Here is a 22,271-nt window from a genome sequence, read left to right on the forward strand (position 1 = left end):
GGGTAAAGGTGGAAAGCAATAACATCCATCAAACTCGGGGGAGGCAGAGGTGAAAGTAGGGCCAGTCAGGGTCAAATTGCGATGAAATACATTTCAATTTAAGTGTTGCCTCTGGACGTGGCCAGTAATTGCTGCTCAGGTTTAAGGCTGACAAAAGATGAAATACACCGGTAGCAAAGGAATGCGGGCAGGAGCGGGGCAGGTACACAGCAGAGTTTCACTGCACAGCAAATGAGCTTGAAGCACATTAAGACAACCCCCCTGGCGAACATCCCGATGTTTGAAGACACATGCCTAGTAATTATTATTATTATTATTATTATTATTATTATTATTATTATTATTATTAATTTATTATTTATACCCCACCCATTTCCCCAGCCACTCTGGGTGGCTTCCAACAAAATATTAAAATGCAATGGTCTGTTAAACATTAAAAGCTTCCTTAAACAGGGCTGCCTTCAGAAGTCTGGTAGTTGTTTTTCTCTTTGACATCTGGTGGGAGGGTGTTCCACAGGGCGGGTGCCACTACTGAGAAGGCCCTCTGCCTGGTTCCCTGTAACTTGGCTTCTCGCAGCGAGGGACCCACCAGAAGGCCCTTGGCGTCAGACCTCAGTGTCCAGGCAGAACGATGGGGGTGGAGACGCTCCTTCAGGTATACTGGACCGAGGCCATTTAGAGCTTTAAAGGTCTGCACCAACACTTTGAATTGTGCTCGGAAACGTACTGGGAGCCAATGCAGATCTTTCAAGACTGGTGTTATGTGGTCTCGTTGGCTGCTCCCAGTCACCAGTCTAGCTGCCGCATTCTGGATTAGTTGTAGTTTCTGGGTCACCATCAAAGGTAGCCCCACATAGAGCACATTGCAGTAATCCAAGCGAGAGATAACTAGAGCATACACCACTCTGGAGAGACAGTCTGCGGGCAGATAGGCTCTCAGCCTGCCCTGGTAAACAGCTGCCCTGGACACAGAATTGACCTGCACCTCCATGGAAAGCTGTGAGTCCAAAATGACTCCCAGCCTGCGCACCTGGTCCTTCAGGGGCATGTTTACCCCATTCAGGACCAGGGAGTCCTCATCACCTGCATGCCTCCTGTCCCCCCAAAACAGTACTTCTGTTTTGTCAGGATTCAACCTCAATCTGTTAGCCGCCATCCATCCTCCAGCCACCTCCATCCACTCACACAGGACCTTCACTGCCTTCTCTGGTTCTGATTTGAAAGAGAGGTAGAGCTGGGTATCATCCGCATACTGATGAACACCCAGCCCAAACCCCCTGATGATCTCTCCCAGCCGCTGCATGTAGATGTTGAAAAGCATGGGGGAGAAGACAGAACCCTGAGGCACCCCACAAGTGAGAGCCCAGGGACTGAACACTCATGCCCCCCCCCACTTTCTGAACACAGCCCAGGAGGAAGGAGTGGAACCACTGTATAACAGTGCCCCCAGCTCCCAGCCCCTCTAGTCCAGAAGGATGTTATGATAGATGGTATCAAAAGCCACTGAGGGATCCAGCAGAACTAAGAAACAGCTCTCACCTTTGTCCCTAGCCTATCGGAGATCATCGACCAGTGCAACCAAGGCAGTTTCGGTCCCATGGTGAGGTCTGAATCCCACCTGGAAGGGATCCAAATGGTCCGCTTCTCCCAGGCGTGCCTGGAGTTGTTCAGCAACCACTGGCTCAATCACCTTGCCCAAGAATGGAAGATTTGAGACTGGGCGATAGTTTGCCATATTGGCCAGGTCTAAAGATGTTTTTTAAAGAAGTGGTTTAATGATGGTTGGTTTCACTCGTGCAAGCAGCCTGTCCACATCCTCAGAGGTAACAGATTGGAATTGATCCCATTCAACTTGACTAGACAGGACTCTAGCACTCTCCTGCCCCTGCTGCCACGGTGGAGTCTACCTCTTCCTGAGTGACTTTATCTGCAAAAAACTTCGCAAAATCATTGCAGGAGATCATGTGGCTCGTACTGGGCCTCGATGGAGCAGGTGGTTCCGCTAAATTGCGAACCACCTGAAAGAGTCTCCTGCTGCTGTTTTCTGCAGATGCAATAGAGGCTGTGAAGAAAGTCTTCTTCGCCGTCGCTACCGCCACTTGGTAGGCTCGACGTTGAGCTCTAACCTGTGTCCGGTCAGATTCGGAATGAGTTATCCGCCACCGGCGCTCTAGCCGTCTCAACGATTGTTTCATTGCCCTCAGATCCGTGGAAAACCACGGGGCTGTCCGGGCTCCGGAGAGGGCGCTTCGGAGCCAAACAGTCAATAGGCCTGGTTAACTCCACATTCCAGTGGGCCACTAGGGAATCAGCTGAAAGGCCATCAACACGGGATAAAGCATCCCCTACCACTCTCTGGTTCGCCAGAAGCAGCTTAGTCATGCTGGTCACATGACCCAGAAGCTGTATGCCGGCTCCCTCGGCCAGTAAAGCAAGATGAGCACCGCAACCCCAGAGTCGTCTGCGACTGGACCTAATGGTCAGGGGTCCCTTTACCACTCTCTGGCAACCATTTGGATCCATTAAGTGGTGGGGGCAGACCATCCGAATCAGTCCCACCTCCCTGCAGAGGGGAAGGGTCGCGGAGAAGTCCAGTTCCACCAGGAAGTGATCTGACCATGGCACTTCTTTAGTTTCACTTTTACTTAGTGTCAGATCACCAACATCCATTGAGGTGAACACCAGGTCTAAGGCATGTCCGCAGCTATGAGTTGGGCTAGTGCACATGGCGAGTGCACACTAGTGTGAACCCTGTGCTTACAGACACAAGTCTCCCTCCCCAATGGCATGAATGTATTGCTTATTAGCTGGCATGGGTTTGCTTCTTGCCAGCTGTATACCTGTGTGCTCTGGCCTTCAGAACTGTTGAACCTCCAGCCAGTTCCACTTCCAGACTTTTGGCAAGACCCCCTCCCTACTATTATTCACATCTGTATTACACTTGCCCTGTTCACTTTCCCTCTTCCTCTGGGCCTGATCTTTGTGGCTGCCTGGAGAGAAGAGGCAGCAGATTTTTGGGGTGGTTGGTGGTTGGTTATGCTATGACTATGCATGCCTCTTCCCAGCAGGGAGAACTGGCAGATGCAGCCAAAGCAGCAGGATTTCACCCTGCTCATCAGCTAATGAGCAGAAGTTGAATCCTGCCCAGTTTAGCTGTGGACACCAGTTCCCCTGCTGAGAACAGGAACACACAGCTCTAGTATAGTGTGCAGCTATTTGAAAGCCCTTTTGCAAACTGCCCCACTTTGTTTTTTCAGAGGATCAGAGAACAGTGCAGACCTGTTTGAAAAAGGGCTTACAAACAGCAGGATCTGCCTTTTGAACCTCTGAAAACCAGAGGTTTAAAGAGCTGTACAGGGCTGTTTGCAAAAGGGCTTTTAAATAGCCCACGCTGGGCTTTGACGTTCCAAAAATCGAGGCTTTGAGTGCCTTTGGTGTTTTGATAGGTGGGTAGCCCCACCCACCTGTCAGATTTAGCCCAGCAGGGCGAAATAAACAAAACCTCTACCTTGTTCCTTTTCTTGGGCTGCTACTTTCCTTCCACACTCATCGTTTTACTATGAGATAGTGTTTTGTAAGCTGCCTTGAGCTTGTGGGGTGAAAAAGGCCAGGGATGCGTTTTCAAATATATTTTAAAAAAATCTATTTAAAAGGGTTTAAAAGAGAAACAGTTGGTATATTGATGCACACACAGAGAGATGTTGCTGCTTTAAAAAGAGATGGTAAACAATACCTGCCACGGTCTAGAGCGTGATCCTCCCGTGTGTGTCATAGATGGTTGACGCAGCTTGAGAGAGGGAGAGGAACAATTGGCAAGGTGCTTCTGAACATGAGAGCGTTTGACTAAAGAGACAGCTTTAGGAACACAGGGACACAGGCCAAGGCTTTGGGTGATTGTTTGCTGCTGCTTTTCCCCAGGAGAAGTTTGTACACTTAGAAGCGAAAGAAATTCAGCCTTGCAATTTACAGAGGAGTTGGCAAATCCTCCGCTGTTGCCTGAAGAAGCAGTCCTTCAGAGCATTGCCTTAACTCAGGGATGGGGGACTTGTGGCTCTCCAGATGCACTTGCATAATCTCTGACCCTGCTGGCTGGGACTAATGGGAGTCATAGTCAGACACCATCTGGAAGGCCACCAGGTCCCCATCCCTTCTTTCCCTAGATCAGCTGCCCCTTCTGCCACATGCCCAGCCCAGACGCTTTCCTGGTAAGAGAAGACAGATTTGGATCACAATGCTGGTTGCCAAAGGGCTTCAAATGAATGTATCCTCAGATATTTCTGACCTAATTGGCACATCTTGACCATCCTTAGTTTTACTTTTCTCAAGGAAAGTGATTAATATAACCAGTGCTATTTTTCTAGAAAAAGAGGTGCCGGAAATCACCACATTCTCTTAGAATGGCAACGGCGCCCACCTGAGAGGCGCCAGAACTGAGTTCCAGAGAGTTTTGGCTGAGAAAAAGCCCTGAATACAACTCTTTTGGAAGAGCAGTACTTGATGGTGAACTGTAGAAGCAATTCCATATTAAGCACATCACCCAGTAGAGATTGTATATAAGGAATCACAAACGCCCCAAGATGCATTGGGTTCCAGACTCAGTTTTTGAAGAACAGACACCACCATTTTGTAGCCCTCTTTGCTTCCTTGGCTGTTTCGGTAGAGGCAGAAGGCACACCAGGTTGTCAGGCTTCAGCACAGTTGTTAGTGTGAACATAACTGAAAGGGTACAATTTCCTGAGGCAGGAGTAGATAACAGTGGAAGCTGTCTTATAATGATTCAAACCATGGTCCATCTAGACACAGTACTGTCAACACTGATTTGAAGTGGGTTTTCTTGGATTTTAGGTGGGGGTCTCTGGAAAACAGATGCCTTACCCCCACAGCACCCCCCCCTAATAAATGTCTTCAGCATGTATGCTGAAAAAGGCCATACTAGTATTTGCAGGGGAGAAATGTGCAGACCACAGCGTTGGCTGTTGTACAGTCAGCAGCCTAAACCATAAGCACATTGAATGGGGCTGGCACAGTCAATACAGAAGTTGCACAACTCCAAAGGAAAGAGCGACACATGGAAACATTTGGGGTTAATCTGAGGAAAGCTTGAGTCATTGGCCAAGGCTGCACCACTTCAAAAAGGGACAATGTTCTTTGGTTAAAGCAGCCCTTTGCTACAGAGAGATGCTCCAGAATTGTTTGTGTGCCACTACAAAAATTCCAGGCTCCGGGCAGGCTGACTGAATCTTGGTTGCTGCTTTAGTAACCAATATATACAATTGATTCCATTCTTAAAATTGCACAATTGGGCATTGGACTAAGAGGTTTGGAGGGGTTTTTTAATGCACTTCCCAGTTTGGTTCTTTAAAAAAAAAAGCCAGTGGCAAAAAAGACTCCATTAAGTGCTGAATGCACAGGTTTGGGAAATATAAAACACAGGAACATGCAAAATTGAGCACATCTCGCTTTGGGTGGCCAGCACAATAGCTGCCATCTGTGCAGTCTAATGCATGCAGTATTAAAAGAAACAGAGGTCTCTTGAGCCATTAATGTAATGGCCACCACCTTAAGACTCAAAAGTGATTAAAAAGATCAGTGTGTAAATAACAGATTTCACACCTCCATGTTCCTTGATGGATTTGGATCAAGTATTTTTCAATTATCTAAGGCAGTGTTTCCCAACCTTTTTTGGGCAAAGGCACACTTGTTTGATGAAAAAAATCTTGAGGCACACCACCATTACAGCCCCGTGACGTCAGCGTGCAGCGTCACGCCGGGAGGGACGCACAAAAGTGTAAGTTTCAATTTGTTTCCCTCCCCCTTGCCGGGGAACCTCCAAGCTTTGGGGGTGGGGGGGGAGGGGGCAGCAAAGCGAGGCAGGAAGGAGAGCGCGGTTTGGCTGGGTGAGCTTTGGCAGGGGCGGGCGCTGCGGACGGAGGCGCTGCCCGCCGAGCTCGCAGGCAGCCAGGCAGGCAGACGGCAAGAGCCCCGCGCTGGGCGGCCTCTCCTCGCCGCCGCCGCCCCGCCTCTCGCCGCCCGACTCGCCCGCCTCCCTCCAGGCAACATCTCGCGGCACACCAGGCAACAACTCGCGGCACACTAGTGTGCCGCGGAACAGTGGTTGGGAAACACTGATCTAAGGTACTGTTTGGGCTTATGACTGCTGGTTGTGCTCATTTAAAAATCCAGGGCTGCAGAGGCAAGCCATAGTTCTATTTAACCACTATGATCCTATCATTTATATAGCACCTTTTGAATGTTTCAAAACAGCTTTTCATCTAATGGGTGGTTTTTAATGCTAGCCCTACTCAAGGTACACCCATTGCAGTAAATGGACATGACTAACTTGAGCTCATTAATTTTAAAGGGTCTGCTCTAAGTAGAATTTAGTTGAATGCAACCCATTATCTTGATAGCCTAATAATAATAATAATAATAATAATAATAATAAATTCACAGGCTAACAAGTTTTATTATTTATTCCACAGGCTACTGTCCACTTCATTAGTTTACACCAGGCTTCCTCAAACTCAGCCCTCCAGATGTTTTTGGGCTACAACTCCCATGATCCCTAGCTAGCAGGACCAGTGGCCAGGGATGATGGGAATTGTAGTCTCAAAACATCTGGAGGGCTGAGTTTGAGGAAGCCTGGTTTGCACCATAATAAAATTTGTTAGCCTTTAAGATGCCACAAGACTCTTGACTCTGTTGCAACAGATTCAACAAGCATGGCTGCCTCTCCAGCACTTGTAAGGTGGGACATTGTTAGTGCCCTGGTGGCTGTTGCCCCTTGGAAATGGTGGGGCGGAAGGCAGGGAGCCCGACATGATAGGCTGAGCCATAGCCAATGATGGGGGAACCAACATTTGTCCCCCGTCCTCCTGAGTTCTTCAAATGCAGCACTGAGATGGAGGAAGGGGAAGGCGACAGGCAGTGCCACTCCCTGGACTGGTTGAAAAAGGCAGGCAACAGGTGGGGACAGGTTGAGGGTGGGCTGAGGTTGGGGGGGGCGGTCAGTGTGGAGAGCCAGTGTGGTGTAGTGGTTAAGAGCGGTGGACTCGTAATCTGGTGAACCGGGTTCGTGTCTCCGCTCCTCCACATGCAGCTGCTGGGTGACCTTGGGCTAGTCACACTTCTCTGAAGTCTCTCAGCCCCACTCACCTCACAGAGTGTTTCTTGTGGGGGAGGAAGAGAAGGAGAATGTTAGCTGCTTTGAGACTCCTTCGGGTAGTGATAAAGCGGGATATCAAATCCAAACTCTTCTTCTTCTAATGGAGCAGTCTCCACTGCCTGAGGCAGAGAAGGGATTATAGGCTGGGTTAGGCCACGCCGCGAATTATGTCAGAGCAAATCTCACATGATCTGCCACTCTTCCAGCCCCGCTGTGTCACGTCTCCCCCCCCCTCACAGATCCTACACTTGCAGTTTCCCCTGCAGTACCCAGTTTCTGCTGCGTGTTGCCCCACTTCCAGTTAATACAAACAGAAGTGTGTTGCTCTGCGTACACGAGCTATTTATCTCTCCTTTATATGAGCTGATCCACTGCAGTGACAGAGGCTCCCACTAGACCGCACTTGGAGCAATCTTGGCTGGCATCCCGGTGCCTTTGAACTGCGTGTTGGCTGGCGGTCGGAGAACAGCTTGCACAGGCGGGAACATTTATACGACGTATTGGGAACAAGTGTAAAAAGTAATCTATTTAGCGCACTGTCAGATATCTGCCCCAACTGCCCTTGTTTCTTCGCGGTGCCCCTCATCGCTTTAAATAGCAGTTGTGCTGATTGCAAAGCGATAGGCTGAGAACTGCGGACTCGGCTTTGAGGTCCAAACTTAAGGATCCACTGCAGCACTTACTCTGTTTTAAATAGTTGCCATTGAAATAGGATCCTACGTCCGTTCCTCCGGGGTTTTTCCTGTCTCACAACCAGGAAGAGCAGGCTAGACAGCCACTGCACATAGAGCACACAAACGGTGCACTGAAGAGATAGGAATTGTCTGGCATATCACAATACATAGAGGATGTGCGCAGTTACTGCAATGCGCTCTATGTGAGGCTTCCCTTGCTCTTGACCCCGGAAGCTGCGGGACGATTGCTGACAGGAGTGAGAACCTGTCAGTATATAACACCTGTGCTCAAAGATCAGCACTGGTTGTCGATTTGCTGCTGGGCCAAGTTCAGGGTGTTAATATTGGTATATAAGGCCCCTTACGGCTTGGGACCAATTTACTTACGAGATCGCCTTACTCCTTTATGTGCAGGAACTGGCACCATTACAAGCGCCACATAATACTTGTTCTGCATTTGTGATAAATCGATGTTTTGGTGTGGCAACACCCACACTTTGGAATTCACTGCCTCTTGGCATTAGGCGGGTGCCTTCACTGTACTCTTTTTGGCCCCTGCTAAAAAACATTTTTGCTTAGGCAAGCTTATCCAGACACATACAGTGGTTACATACGCTTCAGGTTACAGACTCCACTAACCCAGAAATAGTACCTCGGGTTAAGAACTTTGCTTCAGGATGAGAACAGAAATCGTGCTCCAGTGGCGCGGCAGCAGCAGGAGGCCCCATTAGCTAAAGTGGTGCTTCAGGTTAAGAACAGTTTCAGGTTAAGAACGGACCTCCAGAACGAATTAAGTACTTAACCCAAGGTACCACTGTAGTCTGTTGACCTGTGTTTTAGTGTGTTTTTTAGCTTAGCGTTTATTTTGATGATTTCTGAATGTTTTAAATAGTTGTTTTTAAACTGCTTTTTTTCCTGAAAATTTCCTTCTTTTATTATTTTTGTGAACTGCTTTGAGGTATCTTGTTCTTTTTTTTTAATGGTGAAGTGGTATATAAATTTTGTGAAATAAATACTGGTGCACAAGTATGCTGCTTATCTGAGGCAGGCAAGATCTTGAAAAAATCACTTATGCATTCGGTGTGCTGAATAGGAAAGCTGTGTGTTCTTATGGGTATACCACCAACTAGAATAGGGAACACTGGGGTGATATATATATAGAGAGAGAGAGAGAGGGGGGGGGAATGTTTCCAGTAGACTTTAAGGCAGCAATATGGAACACAATCAGGTTCTAGAAGTATTGATTTTGGCATAAAGTGAAAGGGGCTTGGGTTTAGTTGCCATCTGGCGTATTTGCATAATCACTCTGGCATTTTGAGAATATGGGCTGAGTGGATCTGTGCAGAATTTTTGGCTTGTTTGTTTGTTTGGCATGTGATAAAACCACTGCGTGATTGACTCACCATGTCTGTAGCTAGAAACTCAGTCTATATTTACCATGCCATCGCAGAGCTGTAAAAGCTTCGCTGTGTAGGTACAGGTTCACTTGCAAGCTTTTCTGACGCACATCTTGGAACAATGACATCTTTGCTTGCCATGTGTGCTCAAGATGCCACTTCAAACTCTGCCCTGCATTGTGTTAGACATTCGGGCTGCCTTTTAAAAGTGTTTAGAAATTGCAAACAAATGGGTCTCACTAGGGATGGATTAAAAAATCTCAATGTCAAGCTTATCTGCATGGATATTTTTTTTTCTAATTACTGTCTTGTTTTTCCATCTTGACAAGAAATAAAGCTGTGGTTGTTTTAACCCACCCTGAAATTGGTGAGAAATTACTTTTAATTTTGATTTCTCTTCTGTGCTAAGAACCCTTGCAGATGATCTAGCAATACAACGGTACACCACAAACCACAAATAGAAAAGGTGCAGAGTTCTTTGTGCTCTTACCTGCTTTAAAGACATTCTCACCTTGCACAGCCTATAATTATAGGGTGGCTTAAAAGGAGAACAAATTCTGTTCATGTTCAAGAATGACTCTGGATAAGGAAAACATTCAGATTTCCAGCTCCCAAAAGAAAAGCTCACGAAGACTCTTTCACTTAAGAAACCTTGCTGATGGCAGGCGCACAGGATGTTTTGGGAAGCATCTGTGAAATCTGCTTTAGTTGGTGCCCGGACTATAGATCACTGGAGAGTGGCAGGAATGGAAGCAACCTGTTGCAGAAGTACCTGGAATTGTGCACCTGAACGTTCTGTGTGTTGGTTTTCTCTTTTCCAGTAAAATACATGAAGGAGATCTCTCCCTATTTTAAAAATTCCTCATCTGGTGCAACTGTAAGCTGGGACTCTTCGCCAGCCTTTCAGAAGCAAGCTTCGCCTGCTCTCTCCCTACGAGACCTCAAGGAAGGCAAGAGCATCCCCTTAAAAATGTGCTACATATCACGGAAATGTCTCCCTAGCGATCCAGAAAACAGGTAATGCCGCAATTCCCTTGACTTTTTCTCAGTGGTCTTATGCCACCTGTAGAGGCATTTGTACATCAGAGTTGCACTTTGGCATGTAATCTTGACTGATCTGTGTGGTTGCAGGAAAATGGAATAAAATGTACAGAACGCCTTTCTGAAAGCTTGTGTCCACAGCCTTTTTTCCTTTGAATGCTTAACTTTGTACCCCTCTGCATTGCTGAGATGTATTTTAAAGTGCTTTGAATGCTCAGAATGAGCTGGATCTATCCTATTAACTGTGTCAAATGAGTGGGATTACATCAATATAATATTGTGAGTTCACCCTGCATTGCAAATGTCTTGGGCTAAAGATGAGACCTAAAGAAGGCCATGGCTTTCAGTAGGACCACAGGTAAGAACCACTGTAGACTTGGAAGCCATAGCATGGCAAATCCGGTCAACTCCACCCCACCTACCAAGAGACAGGGCAGAGCACCCAGTCCTGATCGCAGATACACCTGAAACTGCAAGCCCATGTAGTCAAGAACAATCCCCTTGAAGGCTTTGGAACTAGGGATAGGGCAGAACTTTGCTTCAGTCCACATTGAAAGGTTTGTAAACCCACTAAATTTGCACCTCTCAAAACAATATCGGCACCAAAATGCATTCATCCTTCGGAATTCGTACTTCTCTGAATTTTGCAATGCACTGAAATAGGGGGCACTGTTTGCAAAAATGTATATTAGGCAAAACTACATGTAACAGTTTGTGTCTGGGCTGCCAGAAGGGTTTCATTCTCAAGTTAAGGGAGATTCTTCATGCAGATACCTGGAAGTGTGCTCAGCAGACGGACGGATCCCCTTGTTCCTTCGAGCAAAAGATGAGGTGTCTGCCCAGGCCTGGTTCAATGCCATCCACAGCAACATCAGTGCCCTGCTGCCAAGAGTCAAAGAGGAGCTGAGGACCTCACAGTCTGGAGTCAGTGTTGCAGGAAGTAGAGACATCAAGCACGTTGGTTGGCTGACCGAACAGGTAATGGTGATCTTCTTGGTTTGAACTGCACTGCTCATGGGGATATATATAAATGTCTGTAGCTACCAAACACAACTTGAGGAAGGCAACGCAATCCCGAGGCAGTCCTTGGCCAACAAATCTTATCTCAAATTATGCCGGTGTGTGCATGTTCTTAGTCTGCACACTCTCCCTAGTTTGAGTTGTATAATGTTTGAAGTAGGGAGACTTGTCCAAAGTGGCTCTCTTTCTTATTTTATTCCACTTGTGCAAATGGATTCCTAATAAAACATCTGTGGAAAAGTAATTTTTATTGACCTACAGGGCAATCCTATACATCTCTACTCAGACGTAAGCCCCACTGAATTCAGTGGAATTTACACCCAGTTAAGTGACCACAGGATTACCATATTTTTCGCTCTATAAGATGCACCAGACCACAAGATGCACCTAGTTTTGGGAGGAGGAAAACAAGAAAAAAAATATTCTGAATCTCAGAAGCCAGAACAGCAAGAGGGATCGCTGTGCAGTGAAAGCAGCAATCCTTCTTGCTGTTCTGGCTTCTGGGATAGCTGCGCAGCCTGCATTCACTCCATAAGACACACACACACTTCCCCTTACTTTTTAGAGCAAAAGATACGGTAGTTACCAGGGCTGCTTTGGGATCCTGCAGAATTCATTGTATTTGGTCACATGAACATTTGAGCCCTCTTCAGGCCTCTTGCCTGATCAATGAGAACTAGATGCCTATAGGTGGCTGAGCGCCCAATTTCTCCTGCAATGCCTCTAGGTTTGGTTTCTGACTCCGTATAAGGCACCTAGCTTCCCATCTCCCTGGAAAGAGCCCATATTATACTGAAAATTCACAATGAACAAGAACTCTTCTTAAAATGGGAAAATTAAATAAAGGAAATGAATGAAAAGAACATTATAACATTATCTTTTTGTCCTTCCTAAATCCATACATCAAGAGTTCCCTCCCCACCTCAGAAAAGCCTCTCTTATTTGTGTCTGAGGATTATGTTCCCCGAACAATAATCTGTCATAAGAATGGCAAGCAAATCCATGGACTGCTGATTGACACCTGTCCTGTACCAATCAGTAGTGGCCCCCTCTCATGCTTTTGTTTTTGAAGTAGTTCCCGGTGCTAAACAAAAACACCCTCCCTTCTCCAGACCATGCGGCCTACTTTACAGTTGTTTGTTTGCTCCACATGTGTAAGAGGAGATTAGTGATCAGTAGGTGGCTTTTCCTAATAATAATTTTCCTGCTATGATTAGTATTTCTGTCACTTTTCAGTGCACCAAGAAGTGCCTTAAGGGTTCTCATCTCATCAAGCTGGACGAGTGGCTGAATGGATTCAGACAGCCACTTAACAGCCTGGTCACATGGCACCCATTTGTGACTGTGGCTGTTGCATGGCAAGTAGATGGTTAGGTAACAAAAGCTTCCTATGGCCAACTTGGCATCTGCATGAGCTGCGTTAGCCGCCCAAGTCGAGCCCACTCGGTTCGCAGCAGAGTAGGATCTCATCTTCATCAAAACCCGGAACGGTAATCCACTGCACCCACCGCTGGATCCTTAATGCTGCTCTTCTCTAGAGCTCCAACTCAGCATCTGATTTATATTTAGGCGGAAATCCTGTCTCCTTCGATCTTACGCATTTTTATAAACATGCACATTGGTCCAGGAATGCTTTGGTTTGGATAACAGCCGGCTTTTACGTTTCTCAAAAGGGAGAGCAACTCTTGCCTCTCTGCCTTAGCGCGGCTGTGAGCTTGCTTCCAGATGACCTGTTTCTTGAGCATCCATCTTGATTTGTTTGTACAAGGTTTGCAGAGAAGTTCCACGTTGGTTGTTCATTGAACTTTAGTTTTAATGTGTTTGTGCAGAGGTTATGTGGTTTCACCCGATGTCCTTGTTATCCGGCACATTTCCCCAACGCTTTTCTCCTGAAATTGAATTTTATCCTCCTCCCCAGGTGTTAGAGTCTGCCACACATATTACCACACCATCACAGGTACTGCTTCCCCATGACTTCTTCCAGTAAGGTCTGTAAGTTGAAACCACCTGAGTTGGGTCAACTATATGGCTCTTCGTCATGCGATCATTTTTTGCTCCACCTTCAAGGAGGGAACTACAGGACTTGCCCTGCATGTATGGTTTCAGCATACATCTGTTACGTGGGAAAGGAAGAACTCATGGAGAAGTGGTTCATATGCCACTGTGGAAATGTCTGAATCTGACTAGAATGTATACGAACAATATTCATATACAGTGGTACCTCGCAAGACGAATGCCTTGCAAGACAAAAAACTCGCTAGACGAAAGGTTTTTCCGTTTTCGATTTGCCTCGCAAGACGAAATTTCCCTATGGGCTTGCTTCGCAAGACGAAAACGTCTCGCGGCTTTGTTTCCTTTGTCTAAAAACAAAGACATGTTTTGTTTATAAAGTTAATTTATTTTCCCTTCAATTTTTGAACTGCTCTTTACAGTATGTGTGACTTTAAAGAGCAGTTAATAAACTGTTGTTGTACCAAATTTGGCTTTGTTTGGACTTTTTTTGACCATAGGAACGCATTAATTGATTTTCAATGCATTCCTATGGGATTTCGTGATTCGCAAGACGAAAAATTCGCTAGACGACAAAACTTGCGGAACGAATTAATTTCGTCTTGCGGGGCACCACTGTAACCATCTCCATTTGAGGGTTACATCACTGGAAGACTATAGACAACTGTGTTATGTCAGTTACAGTGTCTGCTTGATAGCTTCCAGGTGTGATTGAAGGATGTGGTTGTCCATGTGTCTATAGGGATGCTCACGGAATGTAAATGTCATGAATCTTGATGAAAAATGTCCTCTGCCCCTCTTGGACTCATGTGCACATTGGAACTTGGCTACCCACAATATTTCATCCTTCTCTAGATTTTGTGATGCAGTTCTCAGCAGTTTAAATGATTCGAAAGAGGCATTTACATACCAATTTTGCTAGCTAGCAATTCACAGATTAATACAGAAACAGAATAGAATTATGGGTCAAAACATGCAAACGTGGCACAGACCAGAAGCAGATAAGGCCACCCATCTTTCTTATAAAGCCCTATATTATGGATGAGGAACCTGTAGCCTTCCAGATGTTTTTACACTACACCAGGCCTGACCACTAGCCATGCTGGCTGAGGCTGATGGGGAGTTGGGGCCAAAAATATTAGAGGGCCAGAGGTTCCTCACCCTTGCCCTATAAGCCTAGCATGTCTTGGACAAAACTGTTCCTACACACACCCAGTCAAGTTCTTAGGGTGTCATCTTTGCTCTGGACTCCATCTGCCCACCAAGTGTTATAAATCAGCTACTGTACAGAACAGGGCCTTCTCTGCACTGGTTCCATAATTAAGATATTCCCAAGAACAACATATCTACCCTGCTTATAGTTTCTTCTTCCCCTGTTAGCTGTGACAATTTGAGCGTTTCTGTCTGTTCTGTGCTTCTGTGACTGTTACTTTGTTCTCAGCTCCCCGGTGATGGGACGAAGAATATCCTGGCCCTCCTCACTGAGAAGGAACTTCTCTTCTATAGCAGCCTTCCGCAAAGCAGAGAGGCCCTGAATAAGCCAACGCACAGTTTCCCTCTCATCGCCACCAGGTAATGCAAGCTGCAGTTTTGGAACACGCATGCTGCTCTGCTTTCCTGTTCAGAACTCGATTTGCTGGAGTTTGTAAAAGCTTCTTTCTGAGTAGCTGGGTTAGTCCTGCCTCCAGGGATGTCATCCTCTTTAACTCGATACCCCCTTTCTCTTGCATAGTCTCTGGTCCTCTCTCTGTCACTGCTTGGACTGTGTCGCTACCAATAGAGCTCCCCAGCGAAGAGAGAGCTTGGATGCAGTAAACAATCTTCTCTTCACTCAGTTATGATGGTCAAAAGAGTGGTCCCTTTCCATTTCTTATGGATGGATTCAGGAGCAAGCAGTCATATAAAGGCTGTACTAATTCCAACATTTTGAAAACATCTCCATTTAGGGGGTTGTCCTTTCCTTCCCAAGTTGTTGCATACCATCCCTTCCCCAACCTGGTGTTCTCCTCATCCCTGAGCATTGACCATGCTGTCTGGTGCTGATGGTAGACCAAAACAGTAGGGGAGCACTTCAAACATTTTAGGGGTGCATTCAGACCAGGGCAAAATTGTGTTAGTTTTCCTGCTGATAATGCTTGTGCTTCTGTCCTGTTTTCTAATGTTCCGCCCATGCTGCAGTACCTGTTGGGTTAATGGAACTGTGGCTTTTCCACCAATATTACCATGCTAAATTTCACCCATTTCCGCACATGTGTGCTTCTGTTCCCCCATAGATTCCCTCATGAAAGCAGCAGGAAGGAACTGTATGCTAATATACCACCCCAAAAATTGTCACTTTACTTATTTATTAGTGCTATTATTAATTTGTATACCACCCTTCATCTCAGGGCGGTTCGCAACATAAAAATGCAATCTAGAAAACACAGGCTACAGAATGGAAACAAAACCAAATGAATACCCCCCCCCCCAATTACCCCCGTGATTTCCCAAGTTAAGGGGGCTTCAGTTCCCCCCCCCCCTGTAATCAAATAACGCAGAAATGAGCAGTAAAAATGTGCTACATTCCATTCGTTTTCTTGATGGCTTTTGCGTCATACGACAAACTCAAATGTAGTGCGGAAATCAACAGTTAGGGAAACGTCGGGGAAATGGAACAAACCAAGGTGTGATACAGCTAAAAAGTGAAGTGATCCTGGTGCCTGGCGACTGACTCTTGGTTTATCTCCCTTTGCCGTTTGTGGACTGACTCTCTCTGTCAAGTCCTCTTTCCTTGTCAGAAAGTTTCCTAACTCTTGCTTAGTAGCACTCTCTGATCTGAGTTTATGTATGTTAGTCAAAGTGAAGAATATATGAGTGATCTTACTCAGGGAGAAGGGTCTGGGCTCTGTCCTACCCTGTGGTTCCATCTGAAGAATCGTTTGTATGCCTTTGTATACCAAAAATAATATGCAGCCATCACTCATGGAAAGGTTCGATTTAAAAAAACGAAGTTTAAGAAACTGGAGATGGGGTGTTCCTTCTGTTTGAAGCATTTCTATGGTTCTGCTGCCCCCTTGTGTTTAGGGTCTGAAATACAAATTACCAGTCAACAGAAATATATTAAAGAAAGGATTTTGCCTTTTTTTGATAGGCCTGTGTGTGTGTGTGTGTGTGTGTGTGTGTGTGTGTGTGTAAGTGTAAGAGGGGGTGGAGGGAGAGAGGGAGAGGGATGGGTTTCAGAAAATATACTTTGCTCCATGGATGGTGTTTCTGGGCAGTTGATGGTGCAGCTGAGTTACAGATGTTATTCGGGTGACCTCTAGCGGCCATTATGTCACACAACTGTTCTAGTGACAGAACAAGAAACCAAAATAAAAGTGAGGCTTTGCCACCGAGTATACATTTGATAGAGGGCCAATCCCACTTGCCTTCAAGATGTGCACACAAAAACCTCTTGCATGCGTATCTTTAAAAAGTGCCATATGTGAAGCAGCCCTGTAATCCAGCACAAGTCCATGGGTTGACAGGATATTGACAGTATACAGTTGCAGGTAATGCAGGCGTTGACCAAGCACCCCAGGTTATGGTGCAGCAGCTTGAAAGCAAACATGCATGTAAGAATTCCTATGGGGAAATCTGGATTTGCGTTTCCAGACTCAGTATGGGATGAAGCTTTGTCCTGTGCCTTTAATGCAAGGGTGGGGATGCAGATCCTGGATTCCTCCACCCTTCTGTGGTCCATTTTGACACCTAGGAGGGGTCCACCCATCTGACAAATCCCCTGATCTCACTACAAAGTCAAGTTGCCAGTTTTTCCTTTGAAGTGTCCAGCCAAGCTTGGAGTTACCACCACTCAGCTAATTGGCACTGACTTCAGCTCCCACCAGCGCCAAACACCATAACTAATGTCAGAGTTGATGGGAGTTGTAGTCTAACAACACCTGGAGGCTGATGGGTTTCCCACCTTTGCATTAACCTTTGGGACAATAAAATGTATTGGACTTCAAGCTACCACACGACCTCTTGGTATATTTAGACTTCTGCTGTGTCTCATAAAATGCACACTCGATTGCTCGCCATGCATTAGCCTAGCCCCAGGCTGCAGTATTGGCTAACTGGTAATCTGACCATGGGAAGAGTTTGTTGCGCTGAAAGGCCCTTTCTGAACCAATCCCTACAGGCTTGTGCATTCTGGCCCATCCAAGGGTTCCCTCCTCTACGACTCAGAGCTCTCGTTTGCTTTGCGGACTGGAACCAAGAAAGGCGTAGAGACGCACCTGTTTAGCGTGGAGACACACCGGGACCTGGCCACGTGGACAAGGATGCTGGTAGATGGTTGCCACAATGCTGCTGAGTGTGTCCAGGAAGTGTCGACAGGTCAGGAAGCAGGTGGAGCTTCACACATGGGGACTTGAGGCTTTCCGAGGAACGGGAATGAGTCCATGGCCCCATTTGCTTGGGGGGTTCTCCAACTTGCCAGTCCAGCATTGTAGACTGACCTAGAACCAGGGGTTCTTGGAGAGAACCTACTCTTTAGTCCAGCACCCCAAGGCATGACTGGGTAAACTGGGTTAGGATAGGAGACTGTTATCCCAGCAAAATAAAAAAAATCCTTCCAGTAGCACCTTAGAGACCAACTAAGTTAGTTATTGGTATGCGCTTTCATGTGCATGCATACTTCTTCAGTTATCCCAGCATTACTGCCACTTCTAAGCTCACCATATGTGAACTATCTGCTGGATAGTTTATTTACCCTTGAATAATGGGAGAGTAGCTTGGATGACAGATCTTTGCCTTGATTATGAAGAGCTTGGGGGGGAACTTTCTGGTCTCTCTATATGCTACTCCCAAATGATTATAGCCAGCAAGGGATGCGGGTGGTGCTGTTGTCTAAACCACAGAGCCTCTTGGGCTTGTTGATCAGGTCGGTGGTTCAAATCCCTGAGATGGGTTGAGCTCCCAGCTCCTGCCAACCTGGCAGTTTAAAAGCATACCAGTGCAAGTAGATAAATAGGTACCGCCGCGGTGGGAAGGTAAACAGCATTTTCATGTGCTCTGGTTTCCGTCACAGTGTTCTGTTGCACCAGAAGCGGTTTAGTCATGCTGGCCACATGACCCAGAAAGCTGTCTGTGGACAAATGCCAGCTCCCTTGGCCTGAAAGTGAGATGAGCACCGCAATCCCATAGTCTCCTTTGATTGGACTTAATCATCCAGGGGTCCTTTACCTTTTTTTACCTATAGCCAGCAAGAACCTGCAGTAGGTTTCTGTGTCTCAGCATCAGTCCATTCTCTAGAAAGCAAAGTTCAATGCCAAGTTCAATTCAGGCTTTTCTCTTTCTCCACCTCCCGTCCCCAGCATGCACATGGAACGGGAGAGACTGCACGTTGTCCATTCACATCGAGAAGGGTTTCACCATCTCCACCCTGGAGCCAGGCCTCACCAAAGTCATTCTGCTGCAGCAGCCTTTTGAGAGGCTACAGATGTCCTCAGACGACGGGGCCAAGATGCTTTACTTGGACTTTGGCAGCTCAGAAGGAGAGATTGTGAGTTCCCTTTCTTGCCTTTCTGTGCTCTTCCAATGAGTTTTCAGGGAAGCAAGTGAGATGTAATATGTAGGAAGCAGAACCCGCTGTATTGTGTCCTTGGGGTATTTCCTGGAGCTGGATAAGGGTTGCCCAGACAGCGGCTGATGGGAAACTGTTGATACTAATCATTGCCATTATTTGATCATTGCAGAATCTCACGGGGGGAACTGAGGCTTTAGAATGAGCATTTAGAATTCAGGGAAAGAAGTGACAGGAATGGCTCACAGAGGTTGTCTCTGTGGCACAAGTCTTAAGTAGGGGCAACATGGCAGAAGAGCATGGCTCAGAGAAATAGAGCAGGGTCCTGTTGCTTTAGAGCAGAGATGGGGAACCTTATCTCTCCAGATGTTGCCAGACCACAACTCTCATTATTCATGGCCTTTGCTTATGTTGGCTTGGGCTGATGGGAGTTAGGAGTCCAACATCTGGAAGGCCCCAAGTTCCCTAGCCCTGCTTTAGATTCAGAAGAGGCTGCCTTGTATCAAGTCAGAACATTGGTCCATCTCTCTTAGTATTGTCCACACTGACTGGCAGCACTTTCTTCAAGGTTTCAGTTGGGTATCTCCCAACCTCTCCTGGAGAGGTCAAGGATTGAACCTTAGAGCTTCTACATGCAAGGCAGATGTTCTACCACTGAGCTACAGTCCAGACTCAGCGCAGTGGTAAACAGGGCCTGCCATCTTAGGAGAGCAAATAGGGCTTTGCTTGAATGTAATTTACAGGCCCGGAAAGGGGTATGTGCTGTCCTGGACTTTGAACCCATCATTTTAAACTCAAATGGGCAAAGCCCATGGCCCTACTAGGCCTTTCAGAAGGCTGCTGAGGGTCAGAGTGACAGCCCAGGGTGGCAGCATGCCCTGTGTGTATGCTTGTGTTTTGGAAGTGGTATGTTTGTACTAAGCAGAGAATTGTCAGGCATGGGTTTGTTTGGTCTTGCTTTTGGGGCAGGAAAGTGCTACGACGTGGCAGTTTCTGCTATTTCAGTTTTGGTAAAAATAAACAAAAAACAAGGCAGTGGAATAAATTATGCAAAGCGAGGAAGTATATGCAAACAACTTAATTTGCATAATATATCACAAGTACAGAGTTAGAGTTTAGGGTTTTTATCCTCTTAAGGAAATTTTGCACAGTATGCAGAGTCTTAGAGAAGACCAGCATGGGCAAGAATCACACATAATTCAAAAAACTTAATTGACCACAACCCAGTGTTTTGATGAGGCATCCACTGTGATCCCTGATTTATCCTGAGTTTCCGTCTCCTGCGATGGAGAAGAGACCATATCAGCTTATGGTCTGTAACACTAGGTGCAGCCACTTTTTCTCTGAAGGGTTCTGCAATGGATGGTTAATGTACTTGCCCAGTTCTTCTACATTCTGAAGTCATTGCTTCTTTGTTGCACAGCCAGCTGTAACGAAGAATCAGATTTTCTAGGGAATGCAAAATGGTGAAATGCTCTGAACCAGCCCCTCATTACTGTCCATGTTCTTCCTTCATTGCAGCAACTAGATCTTCATTCCTGCCCCAAAACCATTGTCTTCATCATCCACTCATTCCTCTCTGCCAAAGTGACCCGGCTGGGGTTGCTGGCATAGGGACACAGGGCAGAATCTGGAGAGAGGCAAGACTCCATGTGATCTATGCACTACGGCTATGCCTTCATGGCCAAAGCACATTTTTAAGAACGCCATTACAGACTGGAACAAGGACAAAGGTTGTCATGCATCCAAAGCCAAAGGAAGCCAGTAGACTTCCCGGACAACTGATGGAAACTCACAGACAGGCAACTGCCTTGGCACGCAAGTCCCAGGATGGACAGCCCATGCAATAAAAATGCTCCTGTAAAGTTGCCCATCAGCACATGATGTTCCTAGAAAAAGAAAGAAAAACCACCACAAGCTTGGAAAATATGAGACTGCTGAAGATGTCATACCAACCCAGTTCTGCCATCACATTAGTGCCTTGAAGATGATATTTTATATATATATATATATATTAAAAAAATGTTTGTATCAAGGTTTTATATTTATATAGCTCAGTTTATGAACCATAAAGGGATGCTTACAGTGTTGTTTGCTCTGCGTTTGTCACGGCCATTTTACACTCAAGACTGCAATGCTGTGCACATCTGCGTGGGAGTAAGACCTATTCAATGCAGTGGGACTTACTCCAGAGTAAACATGCATAGGGGTTGAGTTGAAAATGTGGTAGATTAAGCCAGATCTCTTCATTACCTGTAACACATATAATCAGGGGGCGGGGGGACACTTAAGCCATTGTCTGACATGCAGCCAGCATAAGCTGAAATATGGCTACATGTATTTGCCGATTTATCCAAACTTTGGGGGAAAGTTACAGAAGCCATAATTTTAAAAGAGATGCTCGAGTTGAAAAAGATCAGGAAGATGATTTTTATTCTTTATTGGTTTGGTTTGCTAACTCTTGACACCTCGATTTTTGTTTGTCGGACATATGTTTTAACCGGAGGTACTCTTGAGTGGGGGAAGCAATTAGTTTTATGAGCTGCAAAATCATGCATGGAATTATCTTTATTATTTTGTTTTCCTTTTGCGAAAATAAATACAGATTACTAAAGATGACTAAAGCAGAGTTTGTTTCCCTATCTGAATTGAAAACAACATTTGGCGTTGCCCACCAAGCCTGAAATTTACCAATTTTTGACACAACAGTGGCTTTCTCATCTTAGTTTAATTTTAATTGGCATAGCTTTCTGGCTGCTTCCTATATACATGACTATTATCAACTAATCAGAGTCCTGTTGTTCAGTAATGTTTGGCTCCAGTAAAACTGCCTACATTACTTTCGCTCTTTGCTCATCTTATCTGCTCTTAATTCATTTCTTAAAAACTTTTTGCGGGGGGCGGGATATGGGAATTCAGTAATTGGTATACCTCCCCAACACAGCATGACACATACCTTACACGTATCATTCCAAAACAAGCTGTGATGCTTGCCACTTACATGACTCTTAACGCAACCTATGCTTCTTGCACGCATACAGACATTTCAGGGGTGTTCATTTCTGCTGAAGGGAACAGCGGGAGGGACAAGAAGGTGCTACTGCCAGCGACTGCCTTGCTACGTGGCCTTGCTCATCGTGAAACAGTCCACATCATAATGCAGAACACTCGAAAAGCATTTCAGGGAACACCAGCCAGCTTCTCACCAGCACTCCTATTAGGTGAGCAGGGAGAATTTGCTCACTGCAAAACCTAAGCAAGAGAGAGGACATTTATTGTAGCAGAAGGTCATCAAATAAGAATTCCCTACCCTGAAAATAAATGCTGCCTTGAGGAATTCAGAATGCAAGTTCAAACGACTTTTCACCAGGTTCAGAAGAAAGTAGGGTTGACACAAACCTACTCACAATTTGAAAGCA

General features: G+C 46.0%; 1 protein-coding gene across 1 annotated transcript in view; it reads left to right on the top strand.

Moving 5' to 3' along the window:
• The window catches only part of SNTA1 (syntrophin alpha 1), a 62,619-nt gene extending 41,153 nt beyond the window's left edge, over positions 1 to 21,466 (top strand). Inside the window, exons 3-8 of the mRNA XM_081196401.1 lie at positions 10,058 to 10,253; positions 11,048 to 11,255; positions 14,749 to 14,879; positions 17,467 to 17,663; positions 18,644 to 18,831; positions 20,374 to 21,466. Coding sequence (XP_081052527.1) covers positions 10,058 to 10,253; positions 11,048 to 11,255; positions 14,749 to 14,879; positions 17,467 to 17,663; positions 18,644 to 18,831; positions 20,374 to 20,466 — 1,013 coding nt within the window. The 3' untranslated portion in view covers positions 20,467 to 21,466. The remainder of the gene's footprint in view (positions 1 to 10,057; positions 10,254 to 11,047; positions 11,256 to 14,748; positions 14,880 to 17,466; positions 17,664 to 18,643; positions 18,832 to 20,373) is intronic.
• The last annotated feature ends 805 nt before the right edge of the window (positions 21,467 to 22,271 follow it).

The sequence above is a fragment of the Podarcis bocagei genome (assembly GCF_964188305.1).
Source record: "Podarcis bocagei genome assembly, chromosome: 5".
Taxonomy (NCBI): Eukaryota; Metazoa; Chordata; class Lepidosauria; order Squamata; family Lacertidae; genus Podarcis; species Podarcis bocagei.